Source organism: Alosa pseudoharengus, unplaced genomic scaffold, assembly GCF_046254945.1.
Source record: "Alosa pseudoharengus isolate Yale_2024_CS ecotype anadromous, Long Island Sound unplaced genomic scaffold, YU_APseudo_1.1 YU_APseudo_1.1_scf_17, whole genome shotgun sequence".
NCBI lineage: Eukaryota > Metazoa > Chordata > Actinopteri > Clupeiformes > Clupeidae > Alosa > Alosa pseudoharengus.
Window position 1 is genome coordinate 30,874,317 of NW_027468640.1, and position 22,390 is coordinate 30,896,706.

The 22,390-nt window shown below is 44.2% G+C and overlaps 2 protein-coding genes and 1 long non-coding RNA gene across 4 annotated transcripts; all 3 read left to right on the forward strand.

The window, feature by feature from the left end:
- Positions 1–468: 468 nt before the first annotated feature.
- On the forward strand, positions 469–3,575 carry nim1ka (NIM1 serine/threonine protein kinase a). 2 transcript variants are annotated; one of them, XM_076289774.1, is made up of 4 exons: positions 469–528; positions 583–820; positions 2,098–2,366; positions 2,811–3,575. In XM_076289774.1, the coding sequence occupies exons 1-4, from the start codon at positions 469–471 to the stop codon at positions 3,573–3,575; spliced, it is 1,332 nt and encodes a 443-aa protein (XP_076145889.1). The 2 variants fall into 2 exon arrangements, with proteins under 2 accessions (XP_076145889.1, XP_076145890.1); XM_076289775.1 differs by having other exon boundaries at positions 469–510.
- A 476-nt stretch (positions 3,576–4,051) lies between these two features.
- Positions 4,052–9,710, forward strand: creb3l3l (cAMP responsive element binding protein 3-like 3 like). The gene is made up of 10 exons (XM_076289296.1): positions 4,052–4,143; positions 5,083–5,271; positions 5,974–6,310; positions 6,837–6,955; positions 7,068–7,160; positions 7,356–7,462; positions 7,715–7,783; positions 7,925–8,009; positions 8,162–8,255; positions 8,356–9,710. Exons 2-10 carry the CDS (start codon positions 5,134–5,136, stop codon positions 8,721–8,723), a joined length of 1,410 nt encoding a protein of 469 aa, XP_076145411.1. The 5' UTR covers positions 4,052–4,143; positions 5,083–5,133; the 3' UTR covers positions 8,724–9,710.
- Positions 9,711–11,821: 2,111 nt separating this feature from the next.
- Positions 11,822–13,238, forward strand: LOC143128098 (uncharacterized). Its single transcript, XR_012987806.1, has 3 exons — positions 11,822–11,974; positions 12,050–12,158; positions 12,250–13,238. It is a non-coding gene; the product is annotated as an uncharacterized LOC143128098 (long non-coding RNA).
- Positions 13,239–22,390: the final 9,152 nt, after the last annotated feature.

Consider the following 22,390-nt stretch of genomic DNA (forward strand, 5'->3'; position numbering starts at 1 on the left):
ATGCAGAGGTGAGCTGTCACTGCACATAGAAAGTCACCCAATGAAGCGTGTTAAATTTGGCTTCATCAGCTTGCTGTATCAACTCCAGAATTTTCTATTTTTAGGAAAGTATAGTGCAGACAAGAAGCTAATTTACCAGTGCTATTGACATTATTCACACAATTGACTTTATTTACCATTATGGCAATGCTACTCATATTTGTGTTTGTATGATATGCACATTGTTTATGTGTTCCTTGTAATGTCTATTGGCAGTTCCAAGTCAGTCCATATTCACATTTCAGTTCACAAAACATTTTTTCCATTCTTCACTTTTCCATCTCAAGTGTTTGCTGATGATCCATCTGCTGTGCCTCTTTGACAGTTTGTCACCTGAAAAAGACCAGACCTCCATGCCATGAGTTAAACTCCCTCCTGCTCACCCCCCCACCCACCCCCACCCCCCCTTTCCACCATCCCCAGGACGGGATGACGGCCGTGCACCCATCTGAGGGGGGCACTGTCTCCTCCGCCAGCTCCGTGCCCGTGGTGCGGTCCGGGGCAGCCGTGGCCCCTGCGGCCCCCCCTGGGGGCACCTCTCAGCGCTACGCCCGCTGGAGCCGGCAGGACAGCTCGGACATCTGCACGGACGATGAGGGCGGCGGGGGCCCGCCGCGACGCCTCTCGCCCCTGGAGAAGCTCAACCTGGACATGTGCCAGGACGAGAGGGTCGTGCGCGAGCTGACCGTGGGCCGGCGCATCGGCTTCTACAAGGTGCGCGGCGAGATCGGCTGTGGCAACTTCTCTCACGTCAAGCTGGGCATCCATGCCCTGACGAAAGGTAACACGAGGTTCTAAACATCAACAGACGAACACTGTTTAAATCATCTAATGGATATTCCAACCACTAATTAAATCATTATTATCCATTGGTGCTTATGCTTGCAATTACTGTTTATATATATCCTGTTGATATTGGCACTGTTTTCTCAGATGAAGTACTGTACTGATAAAAACTGTATTTTCCCATCATGCACGTGGGAATGAGATGGCTTACGTGTTCACTGTGAATTATAGCAGCATAAGTGGGAAGTATTAACTCCCCACTTAATTTTCTTCTCCTCATGACACCCACAAGCACGCGCTTGTCTGAAGTTTCCACCAGCAGCTGAAGTGCACAGCACCCTCACAGTTAATTAGGCCCCGATGCAATCAAGCGATATCTGACCTTGGGCCGCTTACCACATTACAGGCAAAGCAATGACACACGACACGGCGTATTGCATATTTTATCATTTTTATGATGCCCTCCTTGACATGGTAATGTGAAGTGGGGGATTGCCCAACTCCCTCTGTCAGCGGCCTCTGAGCGCCACATCGGGAGCGGATGACTCGTCTGGCCTGAATTGATCAGAACGTCTCGGGTTTCTCCACAGACGTCTCGAATTTCGGCTCCCCTCATTAGAAAGTGAAAGGGCGTGTTGAGGACAGATGTGATCTGCCCTTTCCAGCAGTGAGATGAACGGGCAGAGAAGGCGCTTGCTCTGGTCATCTGGAAATCCACGACGAGGTGTAATGAGACTCTCAATGTGCCCCTAACAAAGCAGATTTGGAGAAGTCGCCATTAGCCTTCAATTATTCATGCATATTGAATTACTATAGCACTTTCATTGCTGTCCAAGTTCAGACTTCTTATGATATCAAAGACAGACAGACAGAGCATGCCCTGCAGTTCTCCTAAGCTCTTACAAACCTATCCTATAAACATCTCCTACTGGCATGTGAATAAAACCATAGGTTGCTGTCACTGCATGGTGTCAGTGGATGAATGTACACTATTTATGTAAATACTGATGTTGAACTGTGCACCCATACTGATCAGCAGAGATGAAACCAATGATGTGACATCAATTGAATATTAGCTTCTTGTTCTGGTTATAACCAGCGATCTTTGGGGTTTTCCATTTGTGGTATTGCAGTTGCATATTAGGTATTGTGTATTAGGCACTTAGGTACTGGTAATGTGTTCTCATGGTAGTGCATTTTTTTAGATGACAAATTCATCCACATACACTTTTATTCATACATGTATATTGTTGTCCCCTTTCTCACCCACAGACAAAGTGGCCATCAAGATCTTGGACAAGACCAAGCTAGACCAGAAGACGCAGCGTCTGCTTTCGCGAGAGATCTCCAGCATGGAGCGCCTGCACCACCCCAACATCATAAGGCTCTACGAGGTGGTGGAGACCCTGACGCGCTTGCACCTGGTGATGGAGTATGCGGCTGGGGGAGAACTCTACACCAAGATCAGCACCGAGGGGAAGCTCTCGGACATCGACTGCAAGATTGTCTTCTCCCAGGTCCTGTCGGCTGTGAAGCACATGGTAAGTGTGTCCGGCTGTATGTTACGCCATACAGATGGCCAGTCAAGGGTTAGCTTGGTTGGGCACCAGAGTCTGTGGAAGAAAAGCACATTAATGTATCATGTCAGCTTTGGTTTATTAAATCAAATCAAGTCTCGCAAAACCAAAACCAAATTGTGGACTGTACCTTTGAAATATTTTTTGTGTGTGTTGCAAAGCCAGGTTAGTAAATCAAATTTCACCCTTCAGATTAAACATCAATGAGGGTTGAACCCTGATCAAAGCTTTGGTATACTATAAAAGAGGCAGATGTTGGATATGGCAAGGGTTGTTGGAGAGACTAAAGGTGGGTGGGCTGTTATGTCTTCCCTCATTTTGTCATGTGTGGAACCCTGGTCTGTTATGCCTCCTGGTGGAGAAGAACTTGAAGAACTAAGAACTGATTCTTTTCTTCTCTCCCTGCAGCATGACAACAACATCATCCACCGGGACCTGAAGGCGGAGAACGTGTTCTACACCTGCAGCACCTGTGTCAAGGTGGGCGACTTTGGCTTCAGCACGGTGAGCCGGCGCGAGGAGACCCTCAACACGTTCTGCGGCTCGCCGCCGTACGCCGCGCCCGAGCTCTTCCGCGACGAGCACTACATGGGCGCCTGCGTGGACGTGTGGGCGCTGGGCGTTATGCTCTTCTTCATGGCGACGGCCACCATGCCCTTCCGCGCCGACACCGTGGCCAAGCTCAAGCGCTGCATTCTGGACGGCGCGTACATCATCCCGGCCTTCGTGCCTGAGCCGTGCCAACAGCTGCTCCGCGGCATCCTCCAACCGCAGTCGGCCGACCGGCTCACGGTGGCCCAGGTCATGGCCTGCGAGTGGCTACGGCCGGTCGACTTCCCGCCGGCCGCGGAGCCCTTCAAGCTGGACCCGCTCTACCTGGTGGAGGCCGAGCCTGCTGAGCTGGAGGAGGACGAGCTGGAGGTGAAGAACATTCTGGAGTCGCTGGGCATCACCGCGGAGCACCTGCACAACAACCAGGGCAAGGACTGCCGCAGCTCCATCACCGGGGTCTACCGCATCCTGCTGCACCGTGCGCACAAGCGCCGTGCTGTAGACAGCATGCCAGTGGTGATGCATATGGTCAGCGAACCGGTCACAATTGTCACTAAAAAGGACCGATTGAAGGCCTACCGGAGCCTGCGGCACACATCTAAACTGTGCGTCATACTTTGATCTTGCAGTGGGACTTGTCTTAAACAGGGATTGGCCTATCTCTTTTTGGGAGCAAGAGTGTGGTTCTTGAGTGGAATAGAGAAGTATAGAACATGTATTTTTCATCATGACAAGAAAATAAAATTAATTGCCTGATCAGGAGAAGGTGAGCATGGAGCTCATGTTGTCGAACTTTGCTATGACACCTTTGAGTTTGTGTGATAATAATGCCATGATTGTCATGTCTTGTTAATATGCATTGTATCCAATAAAACTCTATTATTGAATATGAACCTTCTGATGTTTATGCTTTTGGCCAAAGGTTTGTGAAGCGAGATTCACATATGTATTTAATTCCCATGCAAAAAAAGCCTTCATCAACTGACACTAGGTTTCCCAGAATCCTTTTCGAAGACGTCGAATAGACGTCGGTGACTCGCCATTACAGTACGTGATGACGCAATTTTTGCCTTGTTGGAGGGTGATTTCATCAGGAAGGCAAGACACCCTGCGGTTTCCTATTCATGTGACTGCTACATCTTACGCTAGTGTTAACAGTAGTAGGCATACAAGAGTCGTGACACAAAAGGTAAGATGATTCATAAATTCCTGATGTATGTGTTGTCAACGCATTTAAATAACTAATGCAAATGTAGACTCAGCTATGGTAACGTTAGTCTTTTATACAACATAGCTGGTTGGCGTAAGCTAACGAAGACACTATGGTAGTAGTCTTGTTAATGTTAGCCTTGGATGTCAAAATAGAGCTCGTCCACTAGTGTTAGATTACTCACTACTAGTTTGACAGAACTGGTTTGCTGAACAACATGCGTTTGGCAGTTGCCACGTTTTACTTTGGTATTGCTTTCTTGGTCCCAAAGGTAGCCATCCTATTTATTTGGGTGAATAGCATTGTAACCTTGTCTGAGGAAATTACAGATAACAAGTTTCCTGTTTTTGTGGCATGCATCTGACGTGCTAATGTCAGCGTCGTATGTATGTGCAAAGCTTGACGGATAACTTAGGGCAAAGTCCTAGGAAAGCATACATGTCAGCACACCTGGGTACAACTGTAGCCAATTTCAACGTAACGTGCATGTGTTTTGACAAGTAAGCGCGTCCATTTATTTTATTCCTGTCTTTGATTCTGATCTATCTAAAAACGAACGAAACACGTATGTGTCATGCTCGTTTTAATTTCATGAAGTGTGTACGTTTGGTCTGAATTTCATACGTAAATGTACTGCGGATGTGGCATCATGCTTCTTTGTTATGTTTCTGGCCTACATGTGTCATGTGATATTTGTAATGGGTGGGGATACCATTATTTTATGGCAGGGCGACGTCCGCGAGCTTATCTTGTACAAATTAATACAGTATTTATTACTTGTTCAGCATTGAATATATTAAGTCTATACAAATGCATGTTGTTCGTAAGGTGTTGTTGGTAGTGGCCCACGTGTGGGCGTTTTGATGTTGGCATCCTATTATTCTAAGTAACAAAGCATTTTGTTTCCTGTAAAACCAGCATTTCAGGGTCTACGGTCCCTGTTGATAATCGGTGAATTCTCCATTCACAATGTCTCTCCCTGACAATTTGCCGGAGATGGATGGAGCAGACCTGCTCGGTCTCCTCTTTGAAGACCAAGACGTTGGGACCCAAGGTCCATTATTCTCTAATGGGGATATGCTTGACGACTGGCTGTCAGAACAAGATGTGAGTTCTGGGGAAATAATCATAGCATGTTTACACAATTGATTTTTTATATCTCATGTAATTTATTGTATTTTGGCATTGATATCTGCTTTTCTCTTCAGTTTTTGAAAGGTTTCCACTTTTAATTACACACTGCTAGAGAATGTGTACCTTGACAATATTGCAAATGTTGCCTGCCTGTTGTGTATAACACATTCTGCTATAATTGATTTATATCTTTTTGTCATAAGTCGATAAACCAGTCTGCCCTACAATTATAGTTTATACAGTTACAGTAATTATCTTCTTAAGTAATTACAGTTGACCATTATGTCACAACAGCTTGTGGTATGCGGAAAGTTGCTTTGACGTCATTGTGAAAACAGAGAGTGTCACTGGGAGGAGTGATTGGAGTCATAACTTTTTGGCAGGCTCAGTCAACAAGTATGCCCTTCAGACTTCAATTGCATGTGCTTCACAATATAATGTCTACCAGATGTTCTGGTTGTGTGTAATTGTGACGTTGAGGTAAATGCTGCGTCACACAGTGTATGGGGCGATAATGAAATGGTAATAATGAGCAGAGTTAGAATCCAGACCTCCTAGTCTCATCTCATCATGCATTTTCCTCATCGTGCTTTCCCAAATGCCAAGACTCAGTCTGTACTGACAAGCTCTCTGTACTTGCCGTCCAAGTGAAACCTGGCATGTGTGCCATTTCAGGTGCTGAATGCCATGGACACGGAGGACTTCCTCAACAGCCTGCTGGGCGAGGAGGTGACCGCCGACGCATCGTCCTGCCTCTCGCACTCGCCCTGCGGCAGCGACAGCGGCATCTCCGACGACAGCGGCGGCTGCGGAGGCGCCAGTGCCAACTTCGTTTGCCCCAGCCCCCAGAGCAGCGACACGGAGCTGGCCTGCAGCCCTGTCTGTATGGACGACTCGCCCGAGGTCCTGGCTGTCCAGTCGGACCACAGCTACTCCCTCATGCAGAACGACGGCAGCATGCTCGAGAGCGTCAGGTCCGAAAGACCCGACTCTGACGTCTTCATCGATCTCAGTAAGAGATGGATAGATACTTTATCCTCACAGAAATGTAGGCGTCAATAGACCTCTGAAGTTCACCTACAAAGAGGACCCAAAGCTCTCCTTATATGGGCAAAGATGGTACCTGGATCTCCTTATTTGGGCAAAGATTGCAGCTTTTGGGTCCTTTTTGTAGGCGAACTTCAGAGGTCTATTTAGAGTTATGGACTATAGACTCTATAGCAGGGGTCTCCCACCTGTTTTCCTCTGAGAGCTACATGAACTGAATAAGATTTGAATGCTTTTTAAAGGTTCCTTTCAACTCATTTACATTCTCTCTGTGAATTTGATTTCATAGGAATTTTAACATGTTGCTGGGTTATCAGATTTATGAACATCTTCCTCAAACCTTTTGAAAAGCTACTTAGAAACAGGTGGGGAGCTACTGGCAGCTCGCGAGCTACCTGTTGGAGACCCCTGCTGTGACCTAGAGTGGACCCTAATGACTTTTTGTTTTTGACCTGGATTGCAATATGGCTTTTCGTTTATTTGTTCTTCAGATGACCTGGAGGAGGCCATGGTTGAAGACGACTGTTCTGATGAGCTTGACTGTTCTGATGAGCTTCCCTGCTCTCTCACAATCGAGGATTCAATGTATCAGAATAACTCTCCAGAGCAGGTATCGGGAAGTCAGTTTTACACCACAAAAATGCTGCAAGAATAATGATGGATTTTTAGTCTTGTCTTAGCTTTAAATATCTTTTACTGAGATGTGTATGTGTAATCTTTAGTTCCAGTTCAAGGAGATCGTTCTTACTGATGAAGAGAGGAGGCTTCTTGCAAAAGAAGGCGCTACGATACCAAGCCACATGCCTCTCACAAAGGTATTTTTAACTTTTGGTTATTATGACTTTGTAGTGTTTTGCTACATATCCTTGAAGCAAGTCAATAGGGTGAACCTATGGTACTGTTTCTGAGAATTTCTGAGATATTTCTTAGTCTACTACCCTTAAAGGGTTGTTAGAAAAAAATTAGACAACACAAATGCAGTGATTCCTTTTTTGTTTTTTATTCGGAAGGCTGAGGAGCGAACGCTGAAACGTGTGAGGAGAAAGATCCGGAACAAACAGTCTGCCCAGGAGAGCCGCAAGAAGAAGAAAGCCTATGTGGATGGTCTTGAGAACAGGTAAGAATGTGTGAGGTGCCGAAGTGTCTGTGACAATAGACACGATTACTATAGAATGCAGAACAGTACAACAGAACAACTGACTAGACTACATACTGTTTGCTGCTGCTTGCTTTGGATGCTGCCACTCCTGTCTCAGGGATTGTGTATAAATCAAGAGTACCAGAGATCTAGATGCCATAAACAACATGGTAATGTAGTCTATCAAATTGTAAACTGTAAATCTCAATTTACTGTGTTCCATTTGTGTAGGGTTGCAGTGTGCACTGCCCATAACCAGGAACTACAGAAGAAAGTCCAGCTCTTGCAGAAGCAAAACATGTAAGGCAACCATTCTTCTCAAAAGCCATTTTATCCTCTTAAGTTTCTTCTATAACCAGCAGCTTATTATTATATGTGTTCATGTGTTCACAAATGTGTTCTTAGTTGTGGTTTGGTTATTTTTGTTGTGGCACATTTTAGGTCTTTAATTGAGCAGCTCAGAAAACTTCAGGCCATTGTGAAACTGTCCACAATGAAGACCACCACCACCAGCACCTGTGTTATGGTAAGTAGCATTTCATGTATTCAGCTCTGTTGTTCTTTAGCATGGGAGCTAATAACCCTGTTTTTATTGTCTGGGGGTTTGATCAGTTTTTTTTATTTTAATAGAGGGCCATGTATATGTTGTTGTTAATCATGTTTTTTTTTGTTTTACAGGTGTTCCTGTTGTCCTTCTGTTTGATTATATTCCCATCTGTGAATCCATTTGGCAGCAATCAACAAAAAGGAGAGCTGTATGCTCCCTCACATGGTGAGTCTCCCAAGCCGTAAACTAATTTGTTAGCTAAAGTCATCCCCAATCAAAGTTGTAGACTTTAACTCAAATTCACTCTACCCTCAATTTCCCTCAGTGATTTCGAGGAACATCCGCTCCCTGGACACGTCAGCCGAGCTGCTGCTGGAGGTGGAGGACGTGGACGTGGGTGTGGGAACGCCGTTGGTGGAGAACGCCATCCTCTCCAAACACAACCAGACGCCGGGCGTGCAGACGGTGGAGCAGCCCGACTCGGAGACCGGTGTCAACAGCAACTCGTCGTCCGACTTCCCCAACGCCGCCGCCCAGCAGGACCCGAAGCCGAGCACCAACAGGGCCTCCGAGGGCCACTGGGACGCTGCCCCCGCACCCGTCATCTACGAGGGCATCAACGCCAAGGAGAACTGGATCGACCCCAAACCGACATCGGTCATCTTACAGCAACACCGTTCCGACGAGATGTAGGCCTGAAAGGGATATCTTTGTTTTTCTTTCCTTTTTTTTATATCAGGGATATTACTCTCTGAAGGGCCCCATAAAAGACCCTTATCTTGACCTCTGTTCCTAGTGTCCTACTTGTGCAATTCCTGTTATTTGTAAGCCTTGATATATGTTTATAAATGTAATTGATTAACAAGATGAGATTTCACACAGGGCCCTTCAAAAGAAATGTCATATTTTTTTGTTTACGTTTTTTTCAAATGTAGAAAGTACGTTGCTACTGAGCTTTTGACTGCACTTTCTTTATGCACCTTCAAAGCTACTTCCTGTGTAACAGGCCATGTCATGCAAAGAGAAATGTAAGTTTGTCCCTCAGTGTTCGCGTTTGATAAAGTCATGGGCATGAACTCATGTGCTCACATAAAGCCATTGCTGGGCAGTTGGCCATTAGTTGTATTCATTTCCCTTGTAACAAGGGTGTCCATGCTTGTAGTATTTCTTCAGGTTACTTAACCTCTTTAGATGTTTGCAGATGCCATTGGCTTGAATTGCTCTTAAATAACGAAGGACTGTCCACCCAGCCCCTACCCACCCCTGATTTCTGTTCTGTAATTTATTTTATTTTTGCTTAATGTTTTTTTTTGTTTAGCTGTAAATATGATTTGCAACCATTTTCTGCTAGCACTATGTTGGCTTGTAATCATCTTTCAAATGGTTGTGGGTTTGGACGTATCTAGTATTGGTTCCTGAAAATGTAATGACCTGCTTAGTCAGTGATGCATTTAGTTATCTGTAATTTTTATGTATTTTATTTGTGCTTGTAAAGTTACGTTATGGGTCCCTTCTTTAATTTTTTCACCTGTTCATGATAGTGAAAGGAAATATTAATGTTATAAAGTAGCACTGATGTATCCTAGCATAGACTGTGAATGTGTACATCTTTCTTCAGATCATGTTACTGAAATTACTCAATTCAAATGAATGTTTTATTAAAAAGGTCTTGAAGCTTGATTACATTCTGTCGATGTTTCTTTGTGTGGAGTGTTTGGACCTGGCAGGTTGATGTGTGCATTCTGAATCACATGTGCCACAAGGGGGCACTACAGAACAATGGTGATGGAGTGAACTGAATTGGAAAGTGATCGCAAACAGACAATGGAAACGGAACAGACAGATCATAGCTTGTCAGACTTTCACAAAGCACAGGGTAGGCCTATAGTAGGCTAGGCCTTAACTAGCATACCAAACGTCAGATAGCCTTATTTTGGTCAAACAGTCCTGCGCAAGTCCAGGTGCATCCTGAACTGTACTGTAGATCAGTGTTTCCCAAACTTTTTTTCTGGGGACCCACTTTTTAAAAATGACAGACCATCGCGACCCATTTCACTTCAAATCTACCCTGCAACCATCGATATTGTTTTAGGCCACACGGTTGTGTTGCATTTTGAGCACCATCAGCGTGAAAAGTTGGAAATGACTACTGAAAAGATACGTTTTAATGCGCATCCGAGAGTTTGGGGAAATTCTCGCATGTTGCGCATTCGTCAGCATAGCAGGCCTAAGCTGTTCCTGGGCAATTCCATGCAAAGGTCATCCTTAACATGGAAAAAAAAAGTTGTGCATACGCAAATAGAACTGTTGTTAGAATCTTCCTTTAGGTCTATATTTTATTGTTTGTAACTGATCTGATTGAATTTGATGGAGAATTACACTCTTTTTACATCATTAATATGGTGTGCAACCATACTATACATATTTAAAAAGTGGATAAATGGACCCAAGGTTCAAACAAATTGTGTCATTTGACAAATTCCAGATTGACAAGGGAATGGTAGAGTAATGTCTATGCTCAGCTTGCATTTAAGAGCACAACTCCTTACATTTGTAAGGCTTTTGTTTTTAAGTCAGCAAGTTCCATGCATGTCACATCCATAACGTTTTATAGGAAAAGTTTATGCTACACATACAGTGTTGATGCGACAATGTCCATAGTGTCTGTGCAAAGCTGATTTATATCAATGTAAAGTGTGATGACCAAATTGTGCCCCTTTCTTACTTTTAAAAACTTTAATGGTGCGTTATGGATGTGACGTTATGGATGTTACATAATGTGAATTTACAAGACTGGAGACTTTGTTATACCTCAAAGCCGATAAAACGTCTGTTCTAGTGGCATGTCAGTTTCAACGCATTTCACCTTAGTGTTTAGGCCTACAATTGGCATTTTAAAGATTATTAGGTTGATCAAAACCACAAGGAGGCCTTGCCTAACTATTAGCAAAACAAACATAATATTAAAATACCTCCAGTGATTAGCCTAGACATAGCCTATTTTCAAGTGGCCTAATAACGAAAATCTGAGCGATTATTTTCCTGTAACTGTCATACTGTTGTTGTACAGTAACTGGATTATCGTGTTAGCTGGTGAAGATGGCTGACTTTGCAGCTGGAGTTAACATAGCAACCTCCTTCGTTGCAGATGTGTTCAGCCTGCCGCTCACGTCTGCTTAACACAGTTTAATTTTAAATGTGACGCGATATGCCAGCATTTGAAGTGTCAGGTCCTCTGTAGCTAATACCCACAGAGTAACATTTGTAACGGCAGCAATAAACTAGATGTACCGCATAGCGGTACAAAATAGGACCGCCTCTCAGTCCTGCATATTCTCTTCGCAAAAATAAATCACGCTTGTCAATTTCTCTCCATCTCCTACTCCTGCAACTCATGTGCATGTAAATGAGTGTGTGCATATGTGAGTTTGCTTTTGTTTATAAGAGTGTGTGTGTGTGTGTGTGTGTCTGTGTGTGTGTGTGTCTGTGTGTGTGCATGTGCGTATGCGTGCCTGTGTTTGTGTGTTTATGTGTGTGTGTGCGTGTGTGTGTTTCCATGCGCACAAGCATATGCGTGCCTGTGTGTGTGTGTTTATGTGTCTGCATTCATGTGGGTGGGTGTTTGTGCATGTGTGTGTGTCATATGGTGAGATTGTGGTCTATTTTATTTCATGTTGTGTTTTCATGTGTGTATTTGGCACTGTTTTCCCTTTTTCTTAATTTGATTTGGTGTTCTTTTGTGATTTATTTTACTATGCATGTGTGGGGATCTACACAAACAGGCACACATAGCTGCATCACATCCACACAACACCTAGGATCACATGATGTCTTGAAGTCACATGACTAATTAGGAAGTGATAAGTGTTTGCTGGCTGCAAGTCAGATTCTCTTTGTGCTGGTGCTGGACACTATTGTGCGAGTTGGGCTCCCTTTTCATGCAGGTACTGTTGGTCATGGTAGAGCATGTTTAATCACTGCCATTTGAATTTTAATACTTATTTATTTCATTTTATCAGGGTAATTTCTAGAAGGTTGTGTCTGCTCTTCACGGAGGACACGGGCTTCTGCATGGAGTTTTAACATTTGTGATCACCTCATTGTGACCTGAGCTGCTGGGCTGCATTGGTAAATTTCTTAATATGCACATTTCTTAATATCCATTGAATGTTTTATACCTACTTTTGAACATGTCTTAAACTACTTTCTCTGTCCGTAGCAACAGAACATTCACCTTTTTTTGCCCTCATGTGTCAATGAGCTGTGGACAGTTGAGCATATTGAAAAGTAGGCCTATATTTTCTAGCTATGTTTGAGTGGACTATGCTATGTTGTTTAATGAGGCTGGCAACTAACATGCTTGTTCTCTCCTGAAAAGGGACCAGGCCAGCCACTGTTTTCCTGTAATTAGTATGCATTTCTTTATTGTGTTTGTTTGTTTGTTTGGTTATCTGTGACTCTGCCTCTGGGCCTACCACCCATGTGCCCCATTCATAGTAGCATTGTACATTAACTAGTGGTGCTATTGATGCTGGTGGTCCTCCTCCCTAACTATGTCTTCTGCTTAGGCTATCCCTGTACAAGGCCGGATCCACACTGATGCTTTGCCCCTTCTTGCCAAGGGACCACATTGGGAGACACTGTCTTGGTGTGTACTATAACTACAACACGGTGTGATATTTTGTAGTGGTATCTAAAGACCTTAAGTGTGTAGTGTTTGCTGCAACAGAACACATGTAATATTTTGTAGTGGTATCTGAACATCTTGAGTGTGTAGTGCTTGCTGTGTTGCATGCTTTGTCTGGTGTTGGGGTGCTGTCTCCTGTTTTTTTCTGTCTCACCAGGGTCCTCCTGAGCAGGGGTTTTGCATTGGCTGATCCGACCTTCTTAGACTGAGGAAAAATCCACCAGTTGATTATAGCAGTATTTTAAGATCGATCCTGATAACTTTTCTACACCTTTTGTACTAATTTGTAATAAATTTGAGATACATTTGCATATCTGCCTCTTGTCAACTGTCCCTTTGCGGGGAACATGCAGAACTAGCCACACTACATTCAGGGAAAGATTTGTGGGTCCTCCTGCCCATCATCAGGGGGTGGCGTAGTCAGACTGTGAAGAAGGTATACCGCTTGACGGGTACCACACATGCATTATCTTAGTGATTGTTTGACCGTGATTTAGAATGTGGGGCAACGCCCCCGTTTCTCTTAAGTGCCCAACCACAGGTGATTAGGAGATGAACAGCTGTTGGTAATTGCCTCGCCAAATCACAGACTGTTTAAAAAAGCAAATGAACTGGAACAGTGCGTGTCTGATATCCCGTGAACTCTGCTTGTTGCAGCCCTGTTCCCTATGTCCATTGCTGGGTAGTCGCGATGTCTTATTTGGTTGAAACGATCGTATGGATTATTGTCTGCTTGTGTTGAAGCCTGAAGTTTGCTGATGTGCCAGTCCCGCTATCAATCCGTTGGCTGCATGTCCTCATCTCCCCCTCTGCTGCGCTAAAGATTGCTGCCGTCCTCTGCTGCGCTAAGATTGCTGCTGTGCTGTCCGGAGCCTGCCTCGTCCGTCCTGAGCCTGTGGTTTTGTGGAGCGCTGTTCAACAGGACTGGGAGCCAGATTCGTCTGCTCCCAGTTTATTGGTGAGTGACGCCCTGTGTCAGGCTATGCTGTCTTCCCTCGTCTGAGGTTAAGATCTACGTCTCACTAAATTGGAGTGCTCCAGACTGTCTGCCGTAGTCATATTCCCATATATATATATATATATATATATATATATATATATATATATATATATATATATATATATAGCCTATGCATATTCACGAATTGCAGTGATTTAATTTGGTATTGCACGATTGTTGCTCTTCTAGTGTGGTGCTGTGCTTCTGCTGTGTTATCTATGGAGATACTGGTGGCCTTCTCTTTGTTTGGTGTACCCCTTTTTATTTTTGTAATCAGAGATTGTAATAAATATATTTTTATACAAAAATTGTTGTCTGGGTAAATCTGTTGTGTTGCTCCCACCAAACTAAACGAACTTGTGAGTAAAATATAAGGTTAACTTATTTAACAGAGTCCCAGCTCTACAATTGGGTGGCATAGTCGAGCTACATTGCTTGTATCACATTTGGCGGTAGTTGGCAGGATTTGGTTTGGAGCTTCACACAGGTCACTCAAACTGTATAGTTGTTTAACTTTTGTTTACACATTTTTTTGTTTATTTTTTAAAAAATGATGCCAATTTATGCGGGTGCACCGTGGATCCCTAAATTTTAAAGGGGTGGGTGGTGATTTAAAATTCAGTGAGTGGAAAGAACAAATTCAGGGTTTACTGCAGGCACGGGAGTTTAATGAACAGCAAAAAGTCAGTATAGTATTGGGGGCATTAACAGATGAAGCTAAGCGGGAGGTTTGTGTTTTAGGGGGTGCAGACCGTGATACTGTAGCAAAAATTTTAAAACATCTAGACACCCTGTATGGAGATCAGGTCCCTGTGGCAAACTTAAGATCTCAATTTTTTAGCTGCATACAAACCGCTAGTGAGAGTGTGAGAGCCTATGTTCTCAGACTGCGGGATTTGTTTTGTAGACTAAAGAAACGAGACCCAGATGGCCCCCTTGATGAAAGTTACCTGTTAGACCAGCTCTTGATGGGACTCCGTAATGCAGAGCTGAGGAGCACAATCAGGACCTATGCACGCCATAACCCGGATGCCACCTTTAACACAGTACTGGAAGAAATATTTTTGCTGGAACGTGAACAGCGACCTTGGGCTGGACATGAAATCGTAGCTCAAGCTGTGGGTGAGTCCTCTGCTTCTAAATTAACAACAGGGAAGGATGACTGGGCTGAGACTTTCCGACGGGAGCTCCTCCAGGAAGTGAGGGGGCAGATGAACGCGTTAAGGCAAGAAATGACCCAGCAGTAACAACCCGCTGCAGGTGAGCCTATGCAATGCCCGCAACACCCCTATCAGCCGTCACCTAGGAGGAGGTTCCAGTCCTATACACCTAATACCTGGGCTGCAGACGGTAAGCCTATATGTCGCAGGTGTGGCCGCACTGGACATATTGTCGAGGTATTAAAAGATTTACAAGGCCGAGATGACTTGACTGAACAACAGAAGCAAGACTTTAAAGCCCTTCTACAGAGGTGGGTCAGGGTGTTTGCCCTCCATGAGGAGGACTTTGGGCATACTGATGCGGTGCAACACCAAATCCACACTAGCAATGCGCCCCCAGTAAGGGAAAAATACCGCCCCCTACCGCCTATGATGTACCAAGAAATGCGCATCCTGCTAGCAGATATGTTGGAGAAGGTCATTCAGCCCAGCTCCAGCCCTTGGGCTGCACCCATCGTGATGGTCCGCAAGAAAGACGGCAGTTGGCGCTTTTGCGTCGACTATCGTAAATTAAACTCTTTGACTCATAAAGATGCCTTCCCGCTCCCCCGTATAGAGGAGACTCTAACCTCCCTGACCCAAGCCTCCTGGTTCACCACACTTGACTTAACCAGTGGCTACTGGCAGGTTGGAGTTGACCCCCGAGACCGACCCAAGACCGCATTCACTACCCCACTAGGACTATATGAGTTTCAGAGGATGCCCTTTGGCCTCTGCAATGCGCCGGCCACGTTTCAACGGCTTATGCAGCAATGCTTGAGTGGCCAAATCGCTGACTCTGTACTCGTTTATTTGGACGATATTATAGTCTACTCCCCCGACTTTTCCTCTCACTGCGCCACCTGGAGGCTGTCTTTGAGCGACTGCAGCACCATGGGCTTAAACTGAGGGTAGCTCAAACTGAGGTAACTGAGGGTGCCAGCTGTTACGGAGGGAAGTAAGGTTCCTGGGCCATGTGGTCACGGAAGAAGGAGTGAAACCAGACCCTACCAAGGTCACTGCTGTGACAGGATGGCCGGTTCCAACCACCATAAAAGAGGTACGTGACTTCTTAGGCTTAGCAGGTTACTATCGTCGCTTTGTTGCCAATTTTGCGAAGATAGCACGCCCCTTGAATGCCCTCTTAATTGGAGCCCCTGCAGATAAGAGAACAGGCTCTCGCCGGATCTCTTGGTCTGACTAATGTGTTATACACTGATGCAAGTAATGCTGGTCTGGGAGCTGTCTTAGCCCAGCTACAGGATGGGCGTGAGCGAGTTGTGGCCTATGCCAGCAGGAGCCTGCATCCTAGTGAGAAAAATGATGCTAACTACAGCTCCTTTAAATTGGAATTGCTGGCCTTAAAGTGGGCCATAGTAGAAAAATGGAAAGACTATTTGATGGGGGCCAGAGTGATTGTTTACACCGACAATAATCCTGTAGCCCACTTGCAGACCGCCCGCCTGGGGGCTACGGAACAAAGGTGGGTAGCCCAACTAGCTGCCTTCGACTACCACATGAAGTATCGTTCCGGTAGGGAGAATGCCAATGCAGATGCCCTTTCCAGAGTACCTGTTGAAACCCCTCTAGGTGCTGTGGTGGCTGTGGCAGATGAACAATCAACAGGACAGACAATGGAAGGTTGGCGAGCCAAACAACTTGAGGACGAGGACCTGGACCTAGTGCGGAGGTATGTGGAAAGTGGGAAGTTTCCAAGGGGGCCAGAGGGGCGAGCTGCTCCGCTTGGGGTAAAACAGCTGCTGCAACAAAGGGCAAGGCTGGTGATGTGGGATGGTGTTTTGTCGTCGAGTTACTGACTATAACACCCATGAAGCTCGACTCCAGGTTGTCTGCCCTACTCAACAACGCAAGGAGGTGTGGGAGAAACATCACAATGCTGTTGGACACTTGGGAGTGGAGAGAACCATAAGTTGCCTACGTCGACACTTCTTTTGGCCAGGTATGCAGACCCAGGTACAACAATACCACTCCCTGTGTCCCCATTGCCAGGTTAAAAAAGTTGATGCTGCGCCTAAAGCGCCCCTGAAACCCTTTACTGTGTCCTTCCCCCTTGAGGTTATCGAGCTGGACTTCCTTTCTTTAGGGAGGCCCCATGACCCATATCAAAACATTCTAGTAATGACTGATATGTTCAGCCGCTATGCCTGGGCTATCCCCACAAGGGACCAGACAGCGAGGACCACTGCTAGGGTCCTGTGGCAATCTGTTATACAGACCTTTGGGTGTCCGATGAGATTCCATTCGGACCAAGGCCCAAATTTCGAATCCCAGCTGGTGGCCGAACTATGTAGCCTTTATGGCATCTCTAAGAGTAGGACAACTCCGTACCACCCCCAGGGAAATGGTATGTGCGAACGACTTAACCAGACCCTCCTGAGCATGCTGCGGACTTTGGAGGATGAAAAGCAAAGTCGCTGGCCTGAACATCTCCCTGCCCTCGTCCAAGCTTACAACGCCACCTTACACAGCTCTACCGGGTACGCACCTTCGTACCTGATGTTTGGACGGCATGTTCGATTGCCTGTGGATGTAGCCTTGGGTGTAAAGAACCAGCAAGTTCGGTATAGCTGGGACAGTTGGGTGGGTGAACACCACCAGCACTTGTTGTATGCCTACTCTTTAGCGGCTAAGTCTATGGGCCAGGCTGCATAGCAGTATAAAAAGCAATATGACCGCCAGGCCGAGTCACTTCCATTGTCTGGGTAAATCTGTTGTGTTGCTCCCACCAAACTAAACGAACTTGTGAGTAAAATATAAGGTTAATTTATTTAATAGAGTCCCAGCTCTACAATTGGGTGGCGTAGTCGAGCTACATTGCTTGTTTCACGTGTGTGTGTGTGTGCTTGCCTGTCTGTATGTGTTTATGTGTATGTGTGCGTGCGTGCGTGCGTGCGTGCGTGTGTGTGTGTGTGTGTGTGCGTGTGTGCACGTGCGCGTGCATGTACTTTATGTGTGCAAATCACAAATGAGTGGGTATGGGTTAGGTTGATGCGGGCTCTTGAGACTAACATACCATAAATATTTTGTCATCTTGGGTGCAAAGGTTCAGGTAGGGCTAGTTATTTAGGGGAGTGGCCACCAAGTATTATGTTCCCTGGTGTTTCAGTAACCCGGGAATCACTGACCAAAATTGATGACTGTAAAAAAAATATATTTTATATTTTAAATGACTTGTCCTGATTCTTCCTGTGGATCTTAGTGGGCACTGAGGAAGCAATAATTTCATCGCTAGTTTTTCATGATTACTATTTCAATTGTTTCATATCAAAATTCACTACTTATGTGTTTTATGTAGTTTGTCGAGGACTGGTTCAGACACGTCACATCCATAACGTGAAACCGTCACATCCATAACGCCAGTTTTTCCTACATAATGCATTACGAAAATGACGCATAGTTTCAAAAACACACTTTTTGTGTTCATTCAAGTCTCCTTCATGCTACATATATCAGTTTCGACAGTTTCCTTCAAAATTCAGAGTTTGTAGAAAACCTGTAATCTCTCACAAAAGTGTGTCCATTTCATGTCACATCCATAACGCTGATAAAATGCCTTGTATTCTTAGGATGAAATTGATTATATGAAATTTGAGGATTTCTCAGTATTCAGAGGACCGAGGTTACATTAAAAGTAATGCAAATTAATTCACTGATACTAATTTTGCCCCCACTCTAAGGCATTTTGTTTACCAATATGAGTCCAATTGTCACATCCATAACGCTGGAACTGCCCTCCTGTATTTCTAAAAACAAATTATGTAGGCCACGTTGCTTTGCAGACAAATGGGTCCATAACACTGTGGACGTCAATTCCGATGTAAACAGCAAATAACTCAAGTCGTTATATTGTATTGTTGTATTATATTATATTTATAGCCTATAGTCTAGTCGTTATATCAGAACAAGAGGCTTTTGCGCAATAGCCGGAAGAATGCGCCTTTACTTTGGAGATAGCGAGGTAGAAAACGAGAGGAATAGTGTTTAAAATGTCCATTTAAATTGTAGCCTAATATAATGCACTGTTGTGCATTTTAAATCAGAAATAAGAATGTGAGGAGGTACTATTAACTTTAAAGATTGCATCTACAATCGAAACTATCTACATGCAAATTGAATGGCCTTATGTCAGGTTTATGGATGTCTGCTTTAGTTGACAGCACGGCCACTAGATTTTAATCGGTAAAGTTGAGGAGCTGTTAATGGTAGTGCAAATAGGCGGATTCATGTCCCTTGTGGTTTGCAACTGCGAGGTACATGGCAGGCGCCCCACAGAACGGTTTCATTTTCAGAGGTAGATATCCAAGCTCTGGCACCCCCTCTGAGATGCGTTCGTCCGCCAGTTTCATGCGTCCCCCAGTTTCATGCGCCAGTTTCATGAGCTTTTATGACAAAACCGTGACTGTGGTAGTTAGCAAACTACATCCTAATAGAAAACTGTTAGCTTTCCTGGTATCAAATGACAAATGGTATAGGCCTATAACACAACATAAATTGTGCTGGCGACCCAAATAAAATCTCCTACGACCCACCCGTGGGTCGCGACCCATGACTTTGGGAAACACTGCTGTAGATGGTATAGTTACATTAGATTTTGGGACATACTAGAAGTACTATAGGACAAAGAACAGGCTACAGATATTAATAGAGGTGTTACAAAGCATCATAGAAGTATTGTGTATATCTTTGATGTGTAGTTAGTTTTAGCCTAATGTTGCGGTCATATGCAGTTTCACTATTGTGATTTCCTTCCTGTATGCACTAAACAAAGTTCTACAACAATATACAAAGGGTCTGGGATATCATTCGAGAGGGAGAGGGGTTAGTAGGCCTAAACGTTTTCGCCACAGTTATAATTCGGTTGTAAGCACCTCATGGAAAGACATCATTCAACCTGTCCTGACCTAACTGTTGTATGGTAGCCTATCTATGTTGTAATGTCTATTAAACTGGAGAGCTTATTGAGAAAAAATATATTTTTTATTACCTGAGTTTGTGAACTCTATGGTAGAAATTCAGTGTGTTTACCTGGAGCCACTGGTTTGTCTTGGGAGACTATCTGGGCCAGACGGCCCAAAAGCTGAGAAGCCAGTTAGCATGGGTCCTGCAGGAGAACGGCCCTGGGTAGGAGCAGCACCTGCGATAACACCTGTACATCCAGCAGCTCCCTGGTGTGCAGCAAAGAGAAGGTGAGAGGAGAGAGGCTTTTAGTGGGAGGAGGTGAGCAGATGGAGAATGAAGAAATGTGCGGAGGAAGGGAGAGTGTAGAGAAGAGGGGAAGACACAGAGATAACTAGCCTAGTTATGACAGCTGTTCAACACATTTGCATGTAATGACACAAGCAATGAAATAAGGCCAATTTGTTTTATGGGGTAGGACTATTCAGCAGGGAGCCAGTATAGTGCATGTTGACTAACATGATGACATTAGCCATTGGAAATTAAAAAAAAAAAAAAAAACAGCAGACATTTGTACAAAATCAGTTGCATCGATGTTCGAATTTGGTCAAGAGGGGGAGAAACTGCGTCAATGATGTGGACAAGTGATAAGATGATATATGGAGTTTTGAGAATTACAATTCTGAGAAATGCGTCAAAGCAACTGAGAAAAAACTAAGTGACAGTGGGATCATTTTGGCCATGCATGCGTGAATCAAGACACAAGATGACCTGAGGAAACCATCTTACTTTTCTCAGATATTCTGATGAATTGAACTAAGCCATGCCAAACCTAAAACAGTCGATAGGATATAGCCTACTTAAAATCTCACTGAAATCTATACTGAAAATCTCAGACACAGTGCATTGGTATGGATGGATCATGGGTGTGGACGGGGAATTGTCATTGTAGCTAAATACCGCAAACATCAACATAGTTTACTGTAAATATTTAATAATTTACATTCTGCATAATAACCTTGACAAGTGGTAGGCTATTGTGATGCTCTTTGATAAACAACAGATGGCGCCATTGACTTTCTTATCGGAATGACTAGGTCAGTGTTTTTCAACCTTTTTTGTGCCACGGCACACTTTTGACACTTAAAATGTCCCACGGCACACTAACATCCTGTGTGAAGAAAAAATAAACATACCATAGCCTAAAATTTCAAATAATACAGATATGGCCTTATTATGGCTTCTATGCAAGACCTGCTCAATAAAACAAGCGCCCTGTTTCATTTGTAGGTGACTATCTAATTTAATTGTTATGAACTGGATATGTGATTCTGTGAATAGTGGATATGGGGCCCCGTTGTACAATGCCTGCATACCACAAATAGTGCAATCATACAATCAATGAGAGCACATGTGGTTATAAATTCTTTGATGCAACAGTTGAGTTGACCAGTGAGTGACATTTGGGTAATTTTCTGCGGCACACCTGATCTCTCACGGCGTGTGCCCCGGCACAGTGGTTGAAAAACACTGGACTAGGTCACTCTCAGTGACAGAGCAACACTATGCAGTTCAGTAGCCTAATGTTCGAAGTGTGCATTGGTCTGCATATAGATTAATGCCATCAAAAGAAAATCACAATTTTTATTCGCTTAAATTTGCACGTTGTGAACAAGGTGAAACTTTCAACCAAAGATTCATAACGCAACAGCGTAGGACTACATGTTTGTACGACTACCAACAGATGGCGATGTAAGAGAACTTAATCGTGGTGTTGTGGAGGCTGAGCAATTCACAAAACTCATTTTGTGCCACAGCCACTTACAGTCTGCAAAAATATTAATTTGCTGGAATCCCCAAGACTACATTGGTTATATAATCAAAGAGTGATGTTTGCATTTTCGGAAAAGAATATGAATGCCCAAAAATCCTCAACAATGATTTAAAGCCATAGGCCTATTCAAATGCCAGTTTGGCAAATTATTTTTTATTGTTTAACCTTAAATCTAGAAGTTACTGTGCACTCGTAAAGACACTTAAACACAAAGCACTTTTTTTCAGGCTGTTGGGATAGCAGCTAAAAAAAGGGGCAGTTGCTCGCAGAACAAAAGAAGCGTCCGCTGTAATAACCGAGTGTCGCGCGTGCCTCTTTTGTGAGGCGCTTTCAGCAGAAAGCAGGTGGGGCACGCGCTCATTGTAGGGGTTGGGGGTTGTTTCCTGCACTCAGTCGCCACACGCCAAAGACTTGACGAATTAGGGGATGTCTTTGCAAATGCAAATAAGAGGCGTGTGTCAAGCACAATCAAGAATTGCATATGTGGGTTATTTTTTGTACCAAATACAAATGTAACAATGTCGAAATGCAATGCTGCAATATTCCTATGAAAGTGTCTTACAGGTTTCGCAAATTGTGCTATTTTGCCTATGCGCAGACTGGACATTGTATCTTAGGCCTACATGAAAAATAGCCTATTATTATCATGATTGTTACTGACCAATGTATTAGTAAAACTGGCCATTGGAGCTCTAACGGCTCTTACGGTGAAAATGGGCGCAG

Bases quoted from the DNA above. Each gene is read 5' to 3' on its own strand.
- creb3l3l (XM_076289296.1), top strand. From the start codon at position 5,134: ATGTCTCTCCCTGACAATTTGCCGGAGATGGATGGAGCAGACCTGCTC. The intron at 7,161-7,355 runs GTATTTTTAACT...TTTATTCGGAAG, and splicing joins GCCACATGCCTCTCACAAAG to GCTGAGGAGCGAACGCTGAA. The intron at 8,256-8,355 runs GTGAGTCTCCCA...AATTTCCCTCAG, and splicing joins GCTGTATGCTCCCTCACATG to TGATTTCGAGGAACATCCGC.
- nim1ka (XM_076289774.1), top strand. From the start codon at position 469: ATGACGGCCGTGCACCCATCTGAGGGGGGCACTGTCTCCTCCGCCAGC. The intron at 529-582 runs GTGCGGTCCGGG...GGCACCTCTCAG, and splicing joins CCGCCAGCTCCGTGCCCGTG to CGCTACGCCCGCTGGAGCCG. The intron at 2,367-2,810 runs GTAAGTGTGTCC...CTCTCCCTGCAG, and splicing joins TGTCGGCTGTGAAGCACATG to CATGACAACAACATCATCCA.